Genomic DNA, 22,500 nt, shown 5'->3' with positions numbered 1-22,500 from the left:
TGGCTACCCAGTGATTCTGCATCACAAACACCAGTCAGAAAAGAGGCGGGGTCAGATTTCACGTGTCTGATTGGTTAGGAAAACAGGATTTTCTCTCTTACCGAGGTGTTCTGGCACTGGATGCAGGAGCTGTTGAAGCGGACGGCCGGGATGCGCTGGACCTTCCCCTGGATGCTGAAAACGCACTCGTAGTTCTTCTGGCCGGACTGTGGCTGAGGCAGGTTCACGGCCCGCAGTGTGATCGGACGCACGATTCCCGCCGGCACCAAGATATCAGTGCTCTGCAGAATCTGAGGACAGGCCTGAAAACACAAATACATAGAGTACACCCTGGTGAAAAAATATATATACTTATATAATATGTACTTATTGTACATATTGGGAAATGTCTCAAAAAGTATGCTGTAAATATACTAACAGATTTATTTACTTACTTAGCATATATTAAAAGTACATTAAAATTATGTTTTCAAAAAACATTGATCATAATTTTTAAAAAGTACATTATAGTGTATTTAAAAAAAAAAACATATACCACTTCTAAAATACTTATTTCCAAATATACTTTTTATTTATTAATTTTTTTAGCAAAGTGTGTTAAAAACAACTGTTACAGTACTTTACTTAAAGTACAATGTATCATATAACTTTAAAGAGAGTACATTTAATTAATTACTATATTTATACAACTTAAAGTAAATTTGTAACACGCAAAAAAAATGTAGTACAGTATATTCAAATATATTTTTATACCCAACGAAGTATATACTAGAAGTATACAAATATATTTGTACTCTAATGTAGATATAGATTACATATATTTAACATCAATTCTTAGTACATATACTCTAATATACCTGGTGTATAATAAATAGTGATACAGTTGTAATAATACTCATTAAACGTACTATATATACACGTTTTTCTGTAAGCATATTTAAAATATAGGACTACATATATGAAGTAGTTTATTTAAATGTTTAAATGTTACTTAAGTATATTTAAAATAGTTCTATTTTAGTACAGTAAAGAACACTTATTTCACAATTTAATTAAGAATGTTGTACAATTTTTATACAATTATATATATATATATATATTTTTTTTTAGCACTCTTTAAATATACTGATTAATAATGCGGCTAAAAGTATAATAGCACAAAAATGCTTAGTATATTTTAATCAGCTTTTTTTCACTAGGGCAGTCAAACAAAACCCTTTTCTCCTCTCTTTCTATAAAGCTGACTTTTGAGGTGATGAAACTCTGTGTTAAACTGCAACAGTTTCCTAATATCTCTGCCATATTTCTTATTATGGGATTTCTCATATGGAAGCGATGATTCATGTTTGAATTAATCTCAGGTTTGGAGTAGAGCTGTGTTTATGGGAAGCAGTGGAAAGATTTACATCTCAGGTCTTGGTGAGCGCCAGATGGAAAAGCCTTGACCAAAAGATTTTATCAAAACTATTAATTTACTGGATTAAGACACTTTTATACTATACTTATAGATTTAAAAATTCCATTAAATATTACACTGTAATAAGAGTTATTCACCACTGACCCCATGATTCACCACGGATCAGGATTTGATGATCAGAACATCTACTGCTATGAAGCCAACTGAGCACACTGTTAACTTTTAGAAGGTAGAAATATGTTTTTTTAGTCATTTTATTATTTGTATACATTTCTTTTAAAGCTAAAATGTATGGTATATAAATGTAACATATGATTCAGAAGTTAATGTGATTTTCGGGTGTATATTCTCTCTGTTATAAGTTATAAATGTGTATGTATATTGGTATGGGCAGTACATATAGTATGTATACATACACAACAACATAGGTGCTCAAAAAATTACTTTATTTCAGTAATTCAGTTGAAAATGTAAAACTCATATATTATATAGATGTATTATATTAAACACAGAGTGACCTATTTTTTAAGCATTCATTTCTTTTATTCTTGATGATTATTATGATTATAGCTTGCAGCCAATGAAAACCCAGATAAATCAGTGTCTCAGAAAATTAGAGTATTATATAAGACCTCTTTTTGTTTTTTGTTTTTTTGTCAGTGTGGGCAGTGTGTCAAGTCCTGCTGGAAAATGAAATCCTCATCTTCATAAAAGTTGTCATCTATATAATATATAAGTTTTACATTTTGAACTGAGTTACTGAAATTAAATAACTTTTTTTTAATCATATTCTAATTCAAATTTTTTGAAATGCACCTGTAAAATAATATTGTATGTAATGTAATATTGGATATTCCCACCTCTGCTCATTTCTAAAAATAAATACAGACTATAGAGAATGATTTGAAATCCTTATGTTTTAAACCATTTTCTTCAGTATTACTTGTGGAGTCCCACAGGGCTCTATTATAGGACCTATGAAACTGATGTAAACTACGGCAAATAGAAGAGTGTAAATTAGCATAGCTTCTGTGAGGGAGTACATGAAATCAGCTAGCTGTCGGAAAACAGAAACCCTATGGCTTGGGTGTGTGTGAAAAAATAAGCTAAAAAAAAAAAAGAATAGGAAGGAATGGGAGGAGCGAGGGATGAAACAACGACAAATCGATGAGTCATTGGTATTGAGATCTGGGCAAGAAAACAGGCTCTAATGAGACAGATATGTTTTTATTTTATTTGAACTCCAATTGGTCTTGGATTGAATTGTGGATCATGCCGCTTTGCATCAGCAGCCGGAGTCTGAGAGAGTACTGCTATAGCAGTAGTATTATGATAGTAAGAATCTAAAGGATGGGTTTGTGTGCAGAGTTTAAGCTTTAGTTTAAATTTAATACTACTACCCAGCATCTCCAGCTTTCAGGAGAATCACACGCAGGGCCAGATGTGCTGAGAGTGTGCGGGAGGGAGGTGCTTAAAGAACACACGCGGCACACGCAGGGGTTAAAAAGCCCATTACACAGCTGCTGCATCCGTCTCGGTTTTTACGAGCGGCGGCGTTTCCTGCCCGTATCACACTGATGAAGCGCTAAATGAATATCTTCCTCAGCCCTGCGCGTGAGCCGCCGCTCGCACAATCACTACAGCCCCGCCCACTGGACCTGATCACAGCATTCATCAAAACCACGGCTATTGACACATCCTCTAATAACACCCTCATCTAGGGCTGGACGATATCGGAGAAAATATTACATTGCAAATGTTTTTTTTTTCGACGATATATCACGATATTAAAAAAACAATGCACAATGCAGGGCCCATGATGTCACCAGCCCCGCCCCCACCTGCGCGCTCTCTGTCTCGCGTCTGGACCAATCAAGAGCAGAGTCGGCGCCAAGCTCAACTCAAAACCTGAGGAAAACAGTACAACAAAACATCAGTAATCTGCTTTTTAAAAACAAAAAATGGGACTAAAAGTGTGAATTCAGCTGTAACTGGAAAAATCTACGCTGCAAAAAAAAAAAAATATATATATATATATATATGTGCCTGACTGAGGTACACCCATACCTGTATAAGCTGTGTGGTGTTATCTTGTGACTTTATCTGGTGACTCTTTGGTTAAAATCCTATTTGTATACCATGAGTACTCTGTATAATAATAAGCTGTATAATAGAACACCTCTCCAACTGTTAAACATGGGGGCGGATGGATCACGCTTTTGACTGTGAAGTCACTGTACACTGTACACCAACATGCCAATAGCAGTATACAAATTGATACTGCTTGTTGTTACTGTATATCATGGGACATGATATAGCTTGAGAACACCAATACCTGTATATGCTGTGAGGTGTTATCTTGTGAGTGAGGTTGAAAACTGGCTCAAATTGTCCTGTTTTCCAGTGATTCTAGCAGAGATGTTGAGCCACACAGGTAGCTTTCTTTGCTTTTATGGAATATGTTCCATGCACGTGGGACTTGTTGTTGCTCATTGGTGCTCGTTGGTGTTGAGTTACAGCCGCTCACTAGCACCACCAGGTGGCCACAAACTCCTCTGGGCCTCTTTAAATGGAGGCCATAAAAAACAGACAACCTTCAACAAGCAAAAGGGTGCTTTCGCCGCCGCTCGAGAAGGCCATTTCGCACGGCGTCCCCTTCGTCCTCTCCGCCGCAGCTGGCCGTTAGTGTACGTTTAGCGTGATCTGTTATCTATTTAACACTGAACAATAATCAAGGAGGCTGTAAAAGCAATTTGCCAGCGGAGGAGCCATAAATCAGAGCGCCGGCCGGCACGGAGGCTGCCTCGCCGAGCTCCACTGCTCCTGCTGTCCCCCCCTAAAACCCCCACCTCCCAACACGCGCCACACTGCCACACTACTGGGTTTAACAATGATGCAACTCCCCCGTGCAGCGGCGCCATCCATCTTCGGGTGGTGGCGGCTGATTCGGCCGGCGCGGCGCAGCGCATCGCCACGTCGATAAATCTCATTTTCATATTGGAAGTATGAAAAGCAAGAATTTACTCCCTGCCGAGACGCGGCGGAGGCACAGGTGGGGAAGGTAGCAGGAGAGGAGAGGAGGGAAGTGTGTGTGTGGGGGGAGGGTGTGCAATCAGAGTGTGATATGAATCCAATTTATCAGCGTAAATGAATGGCCTTTAGTTCTGCACACAGCGAGAAAAAGGCTGGAAAATGGTAGCGGTTAACCCCGGATGTGATGCACGAGCGCCCGCCGTCCTCCGCATTCCAACCGCTGCGCGCTCGGCGGCGGAGTCGGAATCAGCCAGGTTGTTTTACTGATTAGGCTAAATAGCAGGTTTTAATTAACGAGGGGATAAATGGATAGCTCCGTCATGGTGGCGGAGGAGCGGATGACTGACGCACTCCAGCTGATCCTTTTCAGCCATTAAGCCGAAAACACACACACAAACACACACACACACACACACACACACAAACACACACCACCTGTAACTCAGCACAGCACTCTCAGCTTAGGGAGCTAGCACTGAACAGAAGAAAGAAAACACACAACTAGACCTGATGCAACAAGTTACCGTATTTTTTGCACTATAGGGCGCACTTAAAATCCTTTAATTTTCCCAAAAATCGACAGTGCACCTTATAATCCGGCCTCAATGCACCTTTTGTATAAATTTTACCAGTCAGGTTGTAAGAAGCAGTAAAGACACTGTAGTGAAGTACAGAGTTATACAGGAGTTTCAAATAAAGTTTCTCCAGCACAAAGGCTGGAGCAGCATTAGCATTACCCGCTAACCACGCTAAGGGCTGGGTTATTCACCGTTCAGGGATTCAACGGCGCTTGCGTTATTTAACTTAGCTTAGCTTCACATTTCTCAAAAGAGAAAAAGAGAGCCGAGAAGTGACTGAGCAAAAAGGGAGCTTTCGCAAGTGATTAAGAAAAAGTGATTATAAGCATAGTTGTGTAAGAGAGAGAAAAATCGAGACGTAGACAGAGAGAGAGAGAGAGAGAGAGAGAAATTGAGAGCAAGTGAGAAAGAAATGGATACCGAGAGTATTTGAGAAAGCGAGAAAGCGTGAGAGAGCATGTGAGATATAGAGCGAGACAGAAAGAGTCAGAGAGAGTGAGAAAAAGGAAATAATTGTATGAGAGAGGAAAAGCACTTTAGGGAGAAACAGACATATTTACAGAGTACATTTGAAAGAGTGAGAAAGAGAATGCAAGAGAAAATAAAAATGTGTAAGAGACGGAACCACTGAGTATAAGTGCTTTTTGGTTGAGGGAAAGTGATAGAGTGTTCATTTGAGAAAGCAAGAAAGTGAGAGAGCATGATAGTTACTGAGCGAGATAGAGAGAGTGTGAGAAAAAGAAAGTAAGTGTGAGAAAGGGAAAGCACAGAGTATATTTGAGAGAGTGAGAAAGAGAATGTAAGTAAAAACGAGAACGTGTAAGAGACAGAAATATTGAGTGTAAGTGGCTTTGGGTCGAGAGAAAGGGATACCGAGAGTATTTGAGAAAGCGAGAAAGCGAGAGAGAGCATGTGAGATATAGAGTGAGATTGAGCGAGTGAGATAGTGTGAGAAAGGAAAATAAGTGTGAGAGAGGGAAAGCACAGAGTATATTTGAGAAAGAGAGTGAGAAAGAGAATGCGAGAGAAAACGAGACACAGCGTATTTGCGAGAGCGAGAGAGCATGCAAAAGCAAGTGGGAAAAAAGCGATAGTAACAGAGGGAGAGAAAAAGATAGTGCTTTTCGGAGGAACATAGAGACAGATATAGAGAATCTAATAGAAATAGAGAGAGAGAGAGTGTGCGCGAGAGTGCGCGAGAGCGAGCTTGTGTAAGAGTGTGTATTTGTGTGGTCCATTTCCCCGGCCATGGTAAACGGAGCGGCTGCCGGTTGGAGTGGGCTACTGAGGGGTTTTCAGCCGAATCCATTCCCTTTCAGAGCGCTTTCACAAGAGGATGATTCAAGGAGGAGAGGAAAAACAGAGGCGTAGAGGAAAATTAAAACGCGCAGAGCCCGATAACAGATCTGAGTTCTGGATATTCAGCACAGGTGAGTCCACTAATGGACCATAATGGACTTTTCATCAAGTTTCCACTTTTTAAAATGGGACACAGCTGCTCCATCACGCTTCTTTTCTCTCGCACAAAAGTTTTTTGGGGCAGATTAGATCATTAGTTCCATCCTGCTCTGTTAATTACTAAATAAATCTTTTTTAAATCCCTCTGATAATTCATCTCTGCGTAACTAATATATTCACTCACACCCCTGTGTATCAGAGTGAGCAACAGAGACAAAGAGAGAGAGAGAGAGAGAGAGAGAGAGATAAACAATTTCCTCAATTTCTACAGTTTTATTAAAGATTTTAAGCAGATCGGAGGAAAGCAAATGAGGTAAAAATTCTAAATTAATTTAGGTAATGAGTAATGTTCTAATCGAACCCATATTATGGCAAGAACTACTCAACTAAGTAAAGAAAAAAAACGACTTAAATAAATGAAGGTCAATCAAAAATTTAGTGTAAGTGGCTTTGGGTCGAGAAAAACAGGATACCGAGAGTATTTGAGAAAGCGAGAAAGTGAGAGAGAGCATGTGAGAGATTGAGAGTGAGATTGAGCGAGTGAGATAGCGTGAGAAAGCAAAATAAGTGTAAGAGAGGGACAGCACAGAGTATATTCTCTGAGAAAAAGAATGCGAGAGAAAACTAGACACACAGCGCATTTGTGAGAGCGAGAGAGCATGTGAAAGCAAGTGAGAAAAAAGCCAAAAAAAAAAAATCCAAAAAAATCCGATATGAAAACGATATGATGAAACTGGCACTCATCAGGATCGCCCAAGGAAAGGAAGAGCAAGAGTTGCTCTGTTGTACAGGAGTTTCCCACTTCGGAAACTAGTAAAAATCAACAGCTCCCCAGATAAGAGCACCTGAATGCTTCTTCACAGAGTATTATGGTTTGTTTAACATGTTTAAATTACTACATAGTAACAAGTAAGCAAGACCATAGTTTGAAGTACCTAAATTAAATAAAAATTACAAGTATATTACACAACTAAGCGAGTACTATCACAATTAAAATCAAACGAGCGCTGGACGTTAATCTACACAGATTTCTCTCCTGTTTATTTGGGTGAGTAAAGCACTTCCCTTTAATTTCGCAGTAAGCTTAGATGTCCAGATTTCCACTAAGGCTAGCCACGGTTAGCGGCTAATGTCGCCCGACAGCGCTACACTGAGAAACCCTGAGTGTTCCGGTAACCCAAGGCAATATTAGCAAACAATTTGTCCCACTTGGTTTGTTTTAACTTTTTAACTAAATGCGCAGGCTACAGTCTAATATGCTTGCCTCTGAATGGCGACAGAGCTTAGAGCTTAGCGGCTAATGCTAATGCTGTTTCAGCAGTGCTAGCCGGGATTAGCGGGAGGTTACAGGCCGATAATACTCTCACCTCTGAGTGGTGAGAGCTAGTGCTTAGCGGCTAATGTTAATACTGCCGGAGAACTAAAAATACATTTAAAAAAAATAAATAAATAAAAAATAATAATAATAATACAATTAAAATAAAAACTAGTTAAAAAAAAACTAGTCTCTTTCGCTTCATCACACTTTAACGAAGTGTCGACGATAAAATTCTGAATAGACAATTTTTGGTACCACTTTAAAATAAGACTACCTTTATTATTATTATTTCTACGTATGTGTTATAACGGATTATTAATGATTTTTAAGGCATTTACAAACTAATTAGTAACCATTAATAAACTAATTGTAAACCATTTATAAACCCTTTATAAAGGTAGTCTTATTTTAAAGTGGAACCCAATTTTTTATAGTCAATGTTGTCGATTATGCCAACTAATCGTTGTAGCCCAACACTACCAGTAACACCAGTAACACCAGTAACAGCACCGCACACAGACTAAACAACAGGAAGCAGCCGGAAGAATGTGCTTACTGTGGAACACTAAGTGGCGAGAGCTTCCTCTCATCTCTGTCCCTTTTAAACAAGCCCTTCACTTTATCTGTAACCTTTAAACCACATTCAACAAACACTCCATCCCCGGCTTCCTTAATTCATAATTAACTGCCGATTGGAGCTCGTTAATGAAAATGAGGTGGCTGACATTAAAGGAGTGGAGCTTAAAAACGTCTTGAGGGTGCACTTGTGCTCAGTTTTGTGAGGAACGCAGACGGCGGGGCTGAAGATTAACGTCTGCGCTCAAAGCGTGGCCCCCTGTTCCGCAGACTGCAGTCTGCTCACTGTAATAATGCGCTATCCCAACAGTATATATATATATTTATATAAATATATTTGTATATATACACACACACGCGTCTGAATGAAGACGGATAGATCTACTGGTGAGCAGACTGGTGAGGCCCATTAGATTAATGATGACGCAGACCCTGACCAGGCCTATTTTTAGGCGGCAGTAAACAGCGCTATTAGACGTAGAGAGACAACAACGGCCCCCTTGTTTCTGTTTCATTATTCTTTCATTGTTCTTAAAGCTCTTATTTATTTGTGTTTATCTACCCGGCAGCGGTTTTACTGTAGAACACACACAGGGTCTGTAGCAGATTTTTTTTAGCCTGAATTCAGCCTCTTTTCTTTGAGCATCTCAGCAGTTAAATACTTATTTACTGCAGCACTGCAAAAAAAACAAAAAAAACAAAACAATAAATAATAATAAAATCGTATCTAAAAAGTGATGCATAACTAGTACCCCACAATACAGAACATTTCACATGAATTAATTAATGTGATTGGCTGAGAGGCGTTCTATGAGTGCCGTTATCAGCCGGTAATGCACTCTAACCGAAGCTTCCATGTACAGTATTACTCCGCCACATACAGTACAGGTAACCTAGCAACAATGCAGCGCTTACAAGCCAAACAGCACAGCTACAAACAGAGCGGCAATGGAACTATTTTAACTCTCAGGGTTTTTATAACCAAACAGATCCTATTTTCTCCTCCTCTTTAACTCAAAATCTTTCAATAAAAAGCGATAGATAATGGAACACACTCGAGGTTCATACTATAACGTGTAATATTGTGTAATATTGGCACTATATATTTTTTTTATTGACACAATACTACATGTCATAGCACTCCCTCTAGTGTATTATTGCTTAATCACAAAATTAAGCAATCATTTAGCTAATGTCTCAATTTATTACTATCGTATTTATAACACTATGAAGCATTAAAATGTAGTAATGTTTAATAGTACTGTCTTAACTAGTACCAATTTATCATTTATTCAGCCATTAATTACTGTTTTTGTGACTCTTACTGTGAAGTACTACCCATTTACAAATAGTGAAAAAAATAAAGAATTTAGGGTGTGTCCAAACTTTTGATGGTACTGTAATTTTAAGACTCAAGGAAAATTAACTGACGAGAAACTGGAATAAAAATAAGCTAAAATGAAATAAGAGTAACAAGGCTAATTTTAAAACGGAAGTAGTAGAAAGTTTAGATTATTATGTAAAAATGTTAGAAGTAGACATAAAAAGTTTTAAAAAGTCTTAAAAATAATAATTACTCCAGTAATAGAGTATAAACAACCATAGATAGACTTACCATAGATATAGATACTTTAGTAAGGTTCTTCATTAATTGACATAATGGGACTTTAAATGAGAATCTGAATATTTGTGAGGTAACGTTGACAAAACCAGTGTTTTAATTCCTGTTTCCTATATAAATCATTGATAAACGATTAAATAAACAGATTAAATCTTTAAATCACTACTTTCTGAATTACCAGCATGTGTTTATGTTCTGATATCGCAGTTCTGAGACAATACAAGTTGACGGTTATAATAAATGGCTTTGTAAATATTATTTTCTGAAGCTAAAAGCTTGGAGCAGGTCTGTAATTTGTGATGAATGGGTGGTACGCTTTTCTGGTGCCGTTCCTGGTTCCTGTGCTGTAAATGTATGTTGGTAACTGTATCCAGTGCCAGCAGCAGCTGCTTCATCCCCCAGTAGGTCCTCTCCCTAATACTGATTAGCACCCCATTAGGAGAGGCCTGCTAGCTTACTGCCTGTTGACAGTCTCTCCATTAACCTTACAGTGCACGGCCCAGTTATCACACAGCTAAGCACTTTTGTCTGTTGAAACATTAAAAGCTTGAGTAAGTGAGGGAGGGTGGGGGGGGGAAAAAAAAAGAAAAAAAAAAGTCATAGCTCAAACAGACAGCAACACACACACACACACACACTGATACACACACACACAAACACACACTGATACACACTAGTGTTGGGCAAATATGGCCAAAAATGCATATTACAGTATTTTTCAAGATTGTAACAATTTTTTGCAAAATATATTTTGTCCCAGAAATTATCGTGATAAACAATATTTGGGACATTCCAGGATTTTGGTACATTTCCTGTCCCACCACTTAAATTTCAAATGTACGTATCCAAAATATCTAAATGACTATTTTTTGTGAACAATGTACTTGTTATAAGACAAACTGTAAAATATGGTGGAAAAATAAGCTCCTTAGATATTATTCAAAAGACCGAATTTAAAAAAAAATGGCCGTTTTCTCTTGTCCCACTCATTGGGTGACCAACTCCTTTGGCAAATTGAACAATTAAAATAAGCTCTAAATAAATGACTTCCTCTTATATATTATATACTGTTGATCTGCATCTCCTTTACTTATGAAAACAACTTCTTTGGTCTACATTGTTTTGCATGTTACAGTTTTTTTATGCTATTAAGTCGTGTCCCACAACATGCGCTCAACCCTGTTACCATAAGGAATTTTACCTGCAGAGAAAGAGTTAAAAATATTTGTCTACTGGCACAAAGGAAGTGACATCACAAGGACATTTTCTGCCCACATGGCAAGACCAAGAGTAGCCTAAGTGCTCTACCAATTTTCCAAAAAAATTTTTTTCCAAATATGTTTTTGTCCAAGTTGTGTGAGTCACTCAGTGAACGCAACCCTGTTACTCATATTGTAAGACTAATAATGAGTAGAGTCAAAATTTACTTTATATACTTATATAACCATGTTTGTCCTTGATCTTGTATACATAGCTACATTTTACAGTTAGCATCTGTTCCTGCGTTAAACCACAACTTAGCCTAGATTTGCAACCCTGTGACTCGCAACCCTGTTACTGTAAGTTACCAAATATATTGCAAAATCTATTTTAGAAAAACTGCTTTGATACCTGAGCTTGACGAATCAAACTTTTTGATAGTCTATTACCTGTATTTAATACATTTATGACTAAAAATGATCAAATTGTAGATCAAATTTTCAGAAGTAACCACCCCTGAAATGTACCAAAATCCTGGAATGTCCCATTGTTGACCTTTTTAGACCACTAATTTGGCACTAATATAATGATAACATAACATCATAACAATGGAATTAACACTTTTAAAGACAATAAACTTTCCATTCCTGTTCACCCACTTAATTTTGGAGCCGCACCTAATTTCGCAAAGTGAGGAGGCAGGGGAACCACGCCCCACACCGTGACGTGCAGCCCCGGTCTGTCCCAGCTGGCCCGCGTTGAACCGGCATAAAGACCCTGCCTGGTGAATGGACACTAAAGTTAAGCAACTAGAGCTGCACTGGGCCGTCACTATATTTCTTTATGTTAGTTTTGGTGTTGATGCAGGGCATTTTTCCTAATAATTTAATGTTTTGAGATAATTTACTTCTATTTATCTCCGTGTCTCTCTGTGCTTCGGCACTACCGGCCATGCCCATAGTCACAAAATATGTGGGTGCACTTTTTAAGTGCCAACACAATGGACGATATCACGATTATTAAAACGATTGAAGTCATGTCAATGTATTTTACAATTTAGTAAGTCGATAATGAAATTATTGTGACAGGCCTATTTATTTATATATATATTTTTTTGCATGACTGGGATTTAATATAGGTTTGTGAGTTACTGTACTGTACTGGAGTACATATAATATAAAACACAAAGGATTTAAATAAATTAATGCTTTGATTAGTATTGGGTTAAGTTTGTCCCACAAAATATATGAAGAAACACAATATATGAAGAAATCAGACTTTATTATCAGAAAAAAAAAAACAGATAAAGAATGTAAACAATATTATACTATACAATACTGTAATATTACGTTATTCCTGAAGCCATTGGAGGCATTACGGTATTTAATCTGCTAAAGTTACAATTTCCTTCTTTCTTCAGTCAAAAACACATTCAAATCACCCTTTAAGCCACAGTATTAATATATTTAAAGCGCTGTAGTTACTGCTCTATTTTACTGGGATTAAAACACAGTAAAATACAGTAGAAACAGCAGCAGGAGGACTCTTCTTTGGCGGTTCTGTTCCGCACGGCGCTCCGCAGCGCCCTCTAGCGGTGTGGCGGTATGAGAAAAACCCATACCGGTTCAAGTTCACCCTGCGGTATACCGGTTCATTCGCCACTAACACACACTGATACACACTTTTACACACACACAGAGACTTACACACACACCCAGACACACAAACAACAAACCCAAACGCAGAGAAAAATCCAATCTTTCAATGCTGGCTGAGTGAGAAAAAAAAAAAAAACTAAACTGAACTGTTGCTTACACAAATTCTCAAGCAAAGGCAATTGCTCGGTCACTCTATTTCTCTCATTTTTCCATCTCTTCCTCCCCGCTAATCCCATTTTCAGTCTCCATATGCTATAATCCATGAAATATGCTCCCTTCGCTCAGCAGGGAAAGAGAGAGAGAGAGCGAGCGAGAGAGAGAGAACGCGCGAGAGAAAGAGAGAGAGAACGCGAGAGAGAGAAAAAAAAAAAAAAAAAAAAAACACACACACCCGCATCCCGGCTCCAAATCATTTGGGAACTGTTCCAATTAAAAAATGTTACATGATATTTTGGAGCCGCTCTCTTTAGGCAAGTGGCTCCTGATGCAGCAGCTAAACAGGCCCCGGCTCAGCGTGAGTCCGCCGCTCGGCTAATGCGCCGGAGCTGCGACTGCTGCTTAAAGATACGGAGGTTTGCGGCGGTTTGCGACGTCTAAAAACGTCTGCACAACGTTGACTAGATATAAGAAAGGATTTGTGCTTCATCTTTAACTCTTTAGACTGTTATAGAGCTTTATAACTGTATATATAATAATAATTAAATATAATAATAATAATAATAATAAATAACAATAATAAATAACAATAAAAGGACACAATACTAGTCCCATGAAAACTGGCATGTTAGTGTTTGATGTGTTAAAAAAAAAAGAAAAGAAAAAAAGAAAAGGTTATGATATAAACAATGCAGATAAAAGTGCTCTGGACTATATAAGGTATATATACTTATATACTATACTACCTTATATACTATATAAGGTACTACAATATATATACAGCTCTGGAAAAAAAAAATATTAAGAGACCACTTCAGTTTTACTCATATGTTTGAGTAAAATGAACATTGCTATTGCATTTATTTGCATAAAATAAGAAGTGGCGGAAATAAGTTTATATTCATAAAGTTTTAAGAGTTCAGAAATCAATATTTGGTGGAATAATAACCCTGGAGTTTAATCACAGTTTTCATCATGCATCTTGGCATCATGTTCTCCTCCTCCACCAGTCTTACACACTGCTTTTGGATAACTTTATGCTGCTTTACTCCTGGTGCAGAAATTCAAGCAGTTCAGTTTGGTGGTTTGATGGCTTGTGATCATCCATCTTCCTCTTGATTATATTGCAGAGGTTTTCAATTTGGTAATATATATATATACAAGGTATACAAGACCTATAGAATAGAATATCATTGAAAAGTTATTTATTTTATTGTTGATAAATATGAAGATTACAGCCAATGAAAACCCAAAAATCAGTGGCTCAGAAAGTATTAATGTTATATAAGACCAGTTGGTACTTTTTGCAGTGTGGGCAGTGTGCCAAGTCCTGCTGGAAAATGAAATTCGCTTACTTGAAGATGTGCTCCTTAATTGTTATGTATCTTTATATGTCTATATTAATCTACAATGTATACATGATCAGTTTACTGCAGACACTGTTGTCCCATTTTATGCTGCTCAGAGTTTTAACCCACAGTCATAAGTTCATTTTGGCTGAAGCCGTTTTTCTGGTGCTGTGATTTCCTTCCCAGCGGTTCACTAATTATCCACTCATTAAGTCGTACAGATACTCGAATATTAAAATGTGTAAATCAGGCACTATTTCTTACTGAAGGAGAAAGAGAGAAAGAGAGAGGCAGGAGAATTTAAAACACATATCATCATCATGCAGTCGGAGGCCTAATCACTGCTGATTCATACAGAAGCTAAAATATAACCTATGACTTCTGCTAACGCTACAATATAGGGGAATATTAAATATGATAATATCCTATAATACGCTGTATTAAGACAGTAGCTGCTCATCACCGACTTACTGAGCATTAACTGAGCTGCATTAAGCATTTCCACAGCATTTCCAACCTATTTATATCCTCATGCACATCATTTATGGATATGAAGACATCCAGCTGCTTTGTTTAGACAGTCTGATGAGATGAAATCTAATTTAATGGGGTAAATAAAATACCTAGGCAGGTAGGTTTTCACAGCGTATAACAGTACAGGTCCTGTTAATAAGGTGCATACAGTTTTTTTTTTACAGACTGACATTTATTGCCATCAGACAGATTTTTATATATCTTAATGATATTTTTATTTATAAGTTATGTATTTGTTATACTGTAACTCCAGAAAAGCACTATAAGGTACACTGGATTATAAGGCGTATTTTAAGAGACACTATAAGGAACTTCTAACTCAGCAGATACGTTAAGTAAATTAATTTAAATAAAGCTAAGCTTAGTAAACAAAACCGTAATAAGTCAGTCAAACAAGTGCTGGACGATAATCTACGCAGATTTCTCTTCTGAAAACTGTTTATTTAAGTGAGTAAAGCTCTTCCGTTTGTTTACAGTAAGCTTAGATTCCCAAACTTCTCCAGCACTAAGGCTGGAGCATTAGCATTAGCGGCTAAGCCCTAGTGAAGATGTGGATTTCATTTTCCAGCATGACAATTGGCATATCAGCAATAACAATGATGTGTAACAGATTATGGCATATAAACAATGCAGATAAAAGTGCTCAATATACATATACATATACAGATATTGGTATATTGTGATATTGAAGTTTTAGTCCTTTAATAATTTAATAATTAATAAATAATAGTAACAAAGCTCCAGGGTCTCTGATGGTGGTAACTCTGATTAACTTATCCTGCGCAACAGAGGAAACTCTTTCTCTTCCTTCCCTGGGACGGTCCTGATTAGTGCCAGTTCCATCATAGCATTTCTGCTGGTCTTTTCAAAGCATTTTTTCCTTCACTTTGTTGAGTATTTCTTGCTTCTCATAATATGGATTAAAACATTACTCAAATAGGAGGAGACACAGATACAGAGAGAGAAAGGTAGTAGACGGAGAGAGAGAGTAGAGAGAGAGAGAGAGAGAGAGAAAACCACACAACATAATTGATAATTAATTTCTGTATAACTGATTTATTCATTTTTATTATTATTACACATTTATAAAGTCTTCACACTTTTTTTTCTTGTCAGCTATCATTAATAATAATAATTGTTCATTCTGTAGTTAGAATTGTATTAAATGTAATTGTTTCTTTAATTTTTTTATTTAATGTATTTTCTGTTGTATGCTTTGTGCCAATAAAGTAGTGTAGAACTGAGACAGAGAGAAAGAGAGAGAGACAGAGAGAGAGAGATAGAGAGAGAGAGAGAGAGAGAGTGAGAGAGAGAGTGAGAGAGAGAGAGATAGAGAGAGAGAGTGAGAGAGGGAGAGAGAGAGAGAGAGAGATAGCGAGAGAGAGAGATAGAGAGAGAGAGAGAGAGAGAGAGAGAGAGAGATAGAGAGAGAGAGAGAGAGAGTGAGAGAGAGAGTGAGAGAGAGAGAGATAGAGAGAGAGAGTGAGAGAGGGAGAGAGAGAGAGAGAGATAGCGAGAGAGAGAGAGAGAGAGAGAGAGAGAGAGATAGCGAGAGAGAGAGATAGAGAGAGAGAGAGAGAGAGAGAGAGAGAGATGGAGAGAGAGTTAGAGCGGGACGGCTCCGGGGCCCACGGCAGTGCCAGGCCCAGCGGGGCTTTTTTCATCAGCCCTGGGGACGCTGGCTGCTGACGGACGCCTGCCGTGTCACTTCCTGTGCGAGTGGGGCGTCCGGCGCAGCCACCGGAGCACTTCCTGCTGAGCTAATGGCTCCAGTGTCACTCATCCCAACAATTAATTACCTCTAGCCACCGTGTGTTAATGAAAGAGAGCCGCCCCACCGGGACCGGGGGGCTGGGGTGTGTGTGTGTGTGTGTGTGTGTGTGAGTGTGTGTGAACTTGGGGAGAACAGTGAGATAGAGAAAGATAAAGATAGAGTGAGTGTGAGAGAATGTGGTAGAGCCAGAGTGTATGAGACATGGAAGTGGGAAAAAAAGAAAAGAAAAGTGGAAGAATAGAAAAATGATAATGAGACTAAAGATAGATAGAGGGAAAAGTGAGGGAGAGAAAGAGAGAGGTAGAGAAAGAGTGAAGGAGATAGAGAGAAAGAGACGAGAGCGGAAAGGTAGGATAGGAACAGCATTTGATCTATGGAGCTCCCTCTGGGAAAAGGACAGCCTGTGTGTGTGTGTGTGTGTGTGTGTGTGTGTCTGTGTGTCTGTGTGTGTGTGTGTTCCTGTCCCCGTAGTGCTGCTCTTGAAGGTTAAAGATCTACATGAGCTAATTAGGCTGTGTGTAATGATGAATGCTATGGAAAGGGCGGATGTTACAGTACCCGACTGGTGCTTTCTGTCTGTCAAGCAGCGTTTGCTAACAGGCTAATGCTAATATGCTAGTGCTACAAGGCTAACGCTAACATTGGGGCCCCAGACAATGACTGGTTATGAACTGAATGCAACCAGTTCAAATGCAACATTTAAATTCTATGACTTTCAATGCGAGAAAGTACAACACAACCAGACTGGAACATGTTCAGCAGTATCTATGCACGCCAGCAGTTCACTGTCTTTAATAGTAAAACGTATGAAGCTACTGACTCACTGACATTAGTTTTACTTTCAAACCATGGAAACAACAAACTATCCTGTGTGTTTGACAATATTTGATTAACTTTACATGTCCATACTCATCATTTTTTGGCTTTACACCATTCGATTGCTATATGAAATACACTTGATCCAGTGTATTTTAATATAAAGATTTGACATTTTTTACCAAGACAGAGGCCCGCAAAAATGATTTGAAATGACTATAAACAGCCCTTGTTGCTGTAACTATTAGAAGTAGTAGAAATTTAGTCTTTCCACTAAATAAATATTCGGTGGAATAACCCTTGTGGTTTTTAATCACAATTTTTTTACGCATCTTGGCATCATGTTCTCCTCCACCAGTCTTACACACTGCTTTTGGATAACTTTATGCTGCTTTACTCCTGGTGCAAAAATTCAAGCAGTTCAGTTTGATGGTTTGATGATGATTGTGATCATCCATCTTCCTCTTGATTATATTCCAGAGGTTTTTAATTTGCTACAATCAAAACCCACCAGAGTCCCTGTACATCAGCAGGTATTGATCATAAAGGACAGGAAAGCCTGAAACTGCAGTGATTAGCTTTTCTTTTTCCATGCTTTTTTGAAATGCTTTCATACTCATGCGCTGAGGACATGTTTTTGAGGCTAACACCTGCTCTCTGATTGGACAGATGCATCACAGTAGATGGATTCATTTGCATTTGCATAAAGTTCACCTCAGCTCTACTTTTCATCATATGGCATCCTCAGGACTCCATGCACCGGACCCATGATGCACAGCGCCAGTGCTTTCCATTGAAAATGAATGGGATATTAAAATCAAGATCTTTGATTGATATTATCAATCATCACTGATCACCTCTATTTAAGGCACCAACGGTTCAAATACTGTAAAACCAAGCGTTTCCCGGTTCAGGCTTTGATGCTCTCCTGCTAGAGGCCAGAGGTGACAGAGGCTTCTGGGCCAAAGAGAAAAATAACGTCTCATCTGCGCGGTCTGAAGCCGTCAGCGGCGATAAATCCACCTCAGAACAAGCTCCTAAATCTGCCGCACATCTCTATCCCGCCAAGACTAACTCCTGTCATAAAGTTTTATACCTCAGGACCCAAAACTTGCATATCCAGCAGCCTGCAGGGACGGCGCTCATTCACTCGTCACTCAGGACTGTGACTCTGTTAAAACACAGACGTGCTACAGGACGTAAGCAGAGCTGTGCTGCTCTCTGGAAGCCCCGCTTAGAAACCCACACTGTAAATCCATACTTTCTTTGAACTGAAATGATTTAAGTCTGTTTTTTAGGGGCGTCACGATTCTCTAAGTCCTCGATTCGATTTTATTTACGATTTTATTTCAAAAGGTGGGTTTGATATAAATGATGCAAAGTGATACAAGTGATCTGTAATACACCACATTAGGCACTAATGGTCAAATTTAAATAATTTAATTAGGATATATATGTAATGCCATCTAGTGGCTTTTTTTGGTAGCAGCAGTGTGCACTATTAAAACAGCAATGTGCAACATAACAAAATAAATAATAAAAAAATACAGGAACAGTCATGTACAAAATAATAGAACAATTAGAGTCTTAACAAACTGAACTCTATTCTACTATAACAGTTACACATGAAAAATTAGACTCGGTCCCTGAGAATGAGAATTTTTTTTCTTTAATAAAGATATATTATTAACTTTATCTGAGAGAAAGATGCTCCTTAAGGTACCAAAACTATTAACATGTTTGAGGCTAGACAAAACAACTGTTATTTTTATAAATTTAATATTTCTAAACAATACTCAACTATTTTGAGTTAGCTGAACATTTGTGGGCACATATACTGAATATTGGGTACCACTTTAAAATAAGACTACCTTTATAAAGGGTTTATACATGGTTTACAATGAGTTTATTAGCATTTAAGCATTTAAGCATTAATAATTAGCATTAATAATCAGTTATAACACATATGAAGAAAGGGCAACAATATAGGTTCATTAGAATGGCTGTGGGTTCACTATTTGTCAAACAACAGGTCATTGTTGCCCTCTCTCTCTCTAGTGTTATAACTGATTATTAATGATTTTTTTTAAGCATTTACAGCCTAATTAGTAACCATTAATAAACTAATTATAAAGCATTCATAAACCCTTTATGAATGTAGTCTTATGTTAAAGTGGCACAGAATATTCAAACTGAGATAAAACTCTTTTAAAAAAAAAAAAAAAAAAAAAAAAGAGTTGAACCAACTTATAATAATAATGAGTTAAGTCTGTTTTGCCATTAACAGCTTATTTTCCATTGGCTTCTGCCACGATCTATTTGCATACTGGGTGTGTCCAACAGTTTCTGTGTTTCTGATTAACACTCACCATCAGTGTGTAGTGATTCCCCCTGCGCTACCTTAGAAATAAAACAGTAAAGTTCCTTTTTAGTTGTAATGAAAAACTTGATGTTTTAATTTATGCTAACTCAAGTTTTAATTCAACATTACTTAAAAAATGTGAGTAAACCGGCTGCATTAAAAAAGTTAAGTAAACTCAACTTATCTGAACTTACAGTATAACAAAAAAAAAAAATCAACTTCCCCTTTAATTGTAAAAAAAATGATGTTTTAATCCATGCTAACTCAAGTATTTATTTTCCCATTACTTGAAAAAAAATGAGCAAACCGGCTGCCTTAAAAAAATTAAGTAAACTTAACTTATCTGATCTTACAGTATAATAAAAAAAATAAATAAATAAATCAACTTCCCCTTTAATTGAAATAACTTGATGTTTTAAGCTATGCTAACTTAAGTTTTTTATTAGTCATTATTTAACTTTATTAGGCAACCGGTTTCCTAATTTTTTTTAAGTAAATTCAACTTGTCCGGGCTTACAGTGCATGAGAAACCCCTTGTAAACCCTTCAGTTCCGAGCTAAACAGTGGCGATTGGTGGAAAAACCCATCGTTTCCAGGCAGTTGGCTGGAAGAGAAGCCGTTTGTAATTATAGAGGTCGTGGATCATCCATTCGGAAAGGTCAAAAGCCATCTGTTTACACACACATACACATATACACACATATACACACACACACCAACCAAGCTAAGCCTCATCTGCCCCGGCAGTGTGGGGAGCTAAAGCTAATATGCTACTGGGTAACATAAAACCTGTTCTCCCGTCTCCACTGTGGAAATAGTGAATTTTAATAGACGGCGAGGATCTCGGCCTGATTGTAATGCTCCCCGGCAGCTGCACTCAGCACCAGTTAAAGGCAGAGCCGTAAAGACTCGTGGCGGATCTAATTGGCTGTGTGAAGGTCAAAGAATGTACATGTGGAAATGAGGAATTTTAGCTGGGTTGCAAATGAGCGCGTCCGTCAACAGCCAAACATATGGTTCAATCCCGCCGGAGAAAAACACACAGAGCGCTGAAACCGCAGGGAGTGTAAGAATACACGACCAATCAAAGGCTTAGAACCACCTGCCATTATTATCGGCGTTTTGTTATTTTATCTACAATAATAATACATTAATACAAATATATACAGTGTTTAACAAACCAGGATGTGTTTTATATTATAGACTCTTCTAAAAGACAGCTGGATGTTTTTTTCTCAGTCAGATTTATGAGGTAGAGTCACCTGGAATTTCAGTTTCAGGCTTTCAGTTAACAGCTGTGCTGAACTCATCAAGAGTTGATTGAGTTACTTGAATTTCTTGTCTCTTAATAAAGTTAGTTCGAGAGCATCAGTTAAAGTAAAGTAGTGAAGAGGTAGCGTTACAGGTATACAGTGAATAGTGAATATTTGAGTAATGTTCGAATCCAGATTATGAGAAGCAAGAACTACTTAACTCAAAAGTAAAGAAAATAAAAAAAAAAATTCAACAACTTTTCAAGAAGTATCCTCAAGTTCAGTCAGTGCAAAGACCATCAAAACCATTCTGATGAAACTGGCTCTCATGAGGACTGCTCCGAAAAAGGAAGACCAAGAGTTACTTGTGTTGCACAGGATAAGTTCAAGAAGTATCTTTACAACAGATTTCCACTAAGGCTGGGTTCAGCAGCATTAGCATTAGGGGCTAACCGTAAGAGATGGTAAATGCCGCCTGGCAGCGCTACACTAAGGAAGCCTGAGTGTTCAGGTAAGCCAGGGTGATATTAGCTAGTGGTTTGTTCCATGTAGCTTGTTTTAACACAGAAAACACCCAGACTACGTTTTGGGATACTCGCCTCTGAAGGGCGAAAGAGCTAGCGCTTAGTGTGGTTAGTGGCTAATGTTAATGTTGCTCCAGCAGTGCTAGCTGAGGCTAGAAGCAGGCTAAAGGCCGATAATACTCACCTCTGAGTTGCAAAAGAGCTGGCGCTTAGCGTGGTTAGTGGCTAATGCTAATACTGCTCCAGCCTTAGTGCTGGAGAAACTTCACTGAAACTCCTGTTTAACTCTGTACTTCAGCATTATAGTTGCTTTACTGCTCCTTAATACCAGACTGGTAGAATTCATACATAAGGAGCACCGTAGATATATTGGGAAAATTAGTAGATTTTAGATGCAATTTATAGTGCAAAAATCCAATCATGACCCTGCAGCACATCCCCCTCACTCAAGAACTGTGCAATGTGGAGATGAGTGGAAAGAATTCAGAAGAGAGGACAAACAGAGGGGGAGAGAGAGATACAGAAAGAGAGAGACAGACCTTGGAAGGATATATAAGAGAGATTAAGAAACTGGCTGTATTTTAGCAGATTAGCCTGAGCATTGGCTATGGAGTTCCTCAGTGAGTTCGGAGAGCTACTCATCACACTGTTCTCCTCAAGCAGCTCTTCATTGCTGGGCCAAGGAGCCAGGGCACAGTCTCCTCACTGAAGAGCCAGAAACACTCTTCTTCTTCTTCTTCTTCTTCTTCTTCTTCTGCTGCTGTATCCTCACACACACTGAGCCTATTTTAATACTGTATGACACTGTTTCTCTCCAGAACTGCTGATCTGTAACTAAGAACTACAGTCTGTAGGGTTTCCTCAGAACGGTGG

The 22,500-nt window shown here is 38.1% G+C and overlaps 1 protein-coding gene across 1 annotated transcript in view; it reads right to left on the bottom strand.

The window, feature by feature from the left end:
• plxna3 (plexin A3) overlaps positions 1 to 22,500 on the bottom strand; it is a 281,769-nt gene that overhangs the window by 74,783 nt on the left and 184,486 nt on the right. The window contains exon 10 of the mRNA XM_049486209.1: positions 102 to 302. Within this exon, the coding sequence (XP_049342166.1) occupies positions 102 to 302 (201 nt within the window). The remainder of the gene's footprint in view (positions 1 to 101; positions 303 to 22,500) is intronic.

Source organism: Astyanax mexicanus, chromosome 12, assembly GCF_023375975.1.
Source record: "Astyanax mexicanus isolate ESR-SI-001 chromosome 12, AstMex3_surface, whole genome shotgun sequence".
Classification (NCBI taxonomy): domain Eukaryota; kingdom Metazoa; phylum Chordata; class Actinopteri; order Characiformes; family Acestrorhamphidae; genus Astyanax; species Astyanax mexicanus.
The sequence above is the reverse complement of the archived record's forward strand: the minus strand, read 5'-3'. Positions and strand labels throughout refer to the sequence as shown.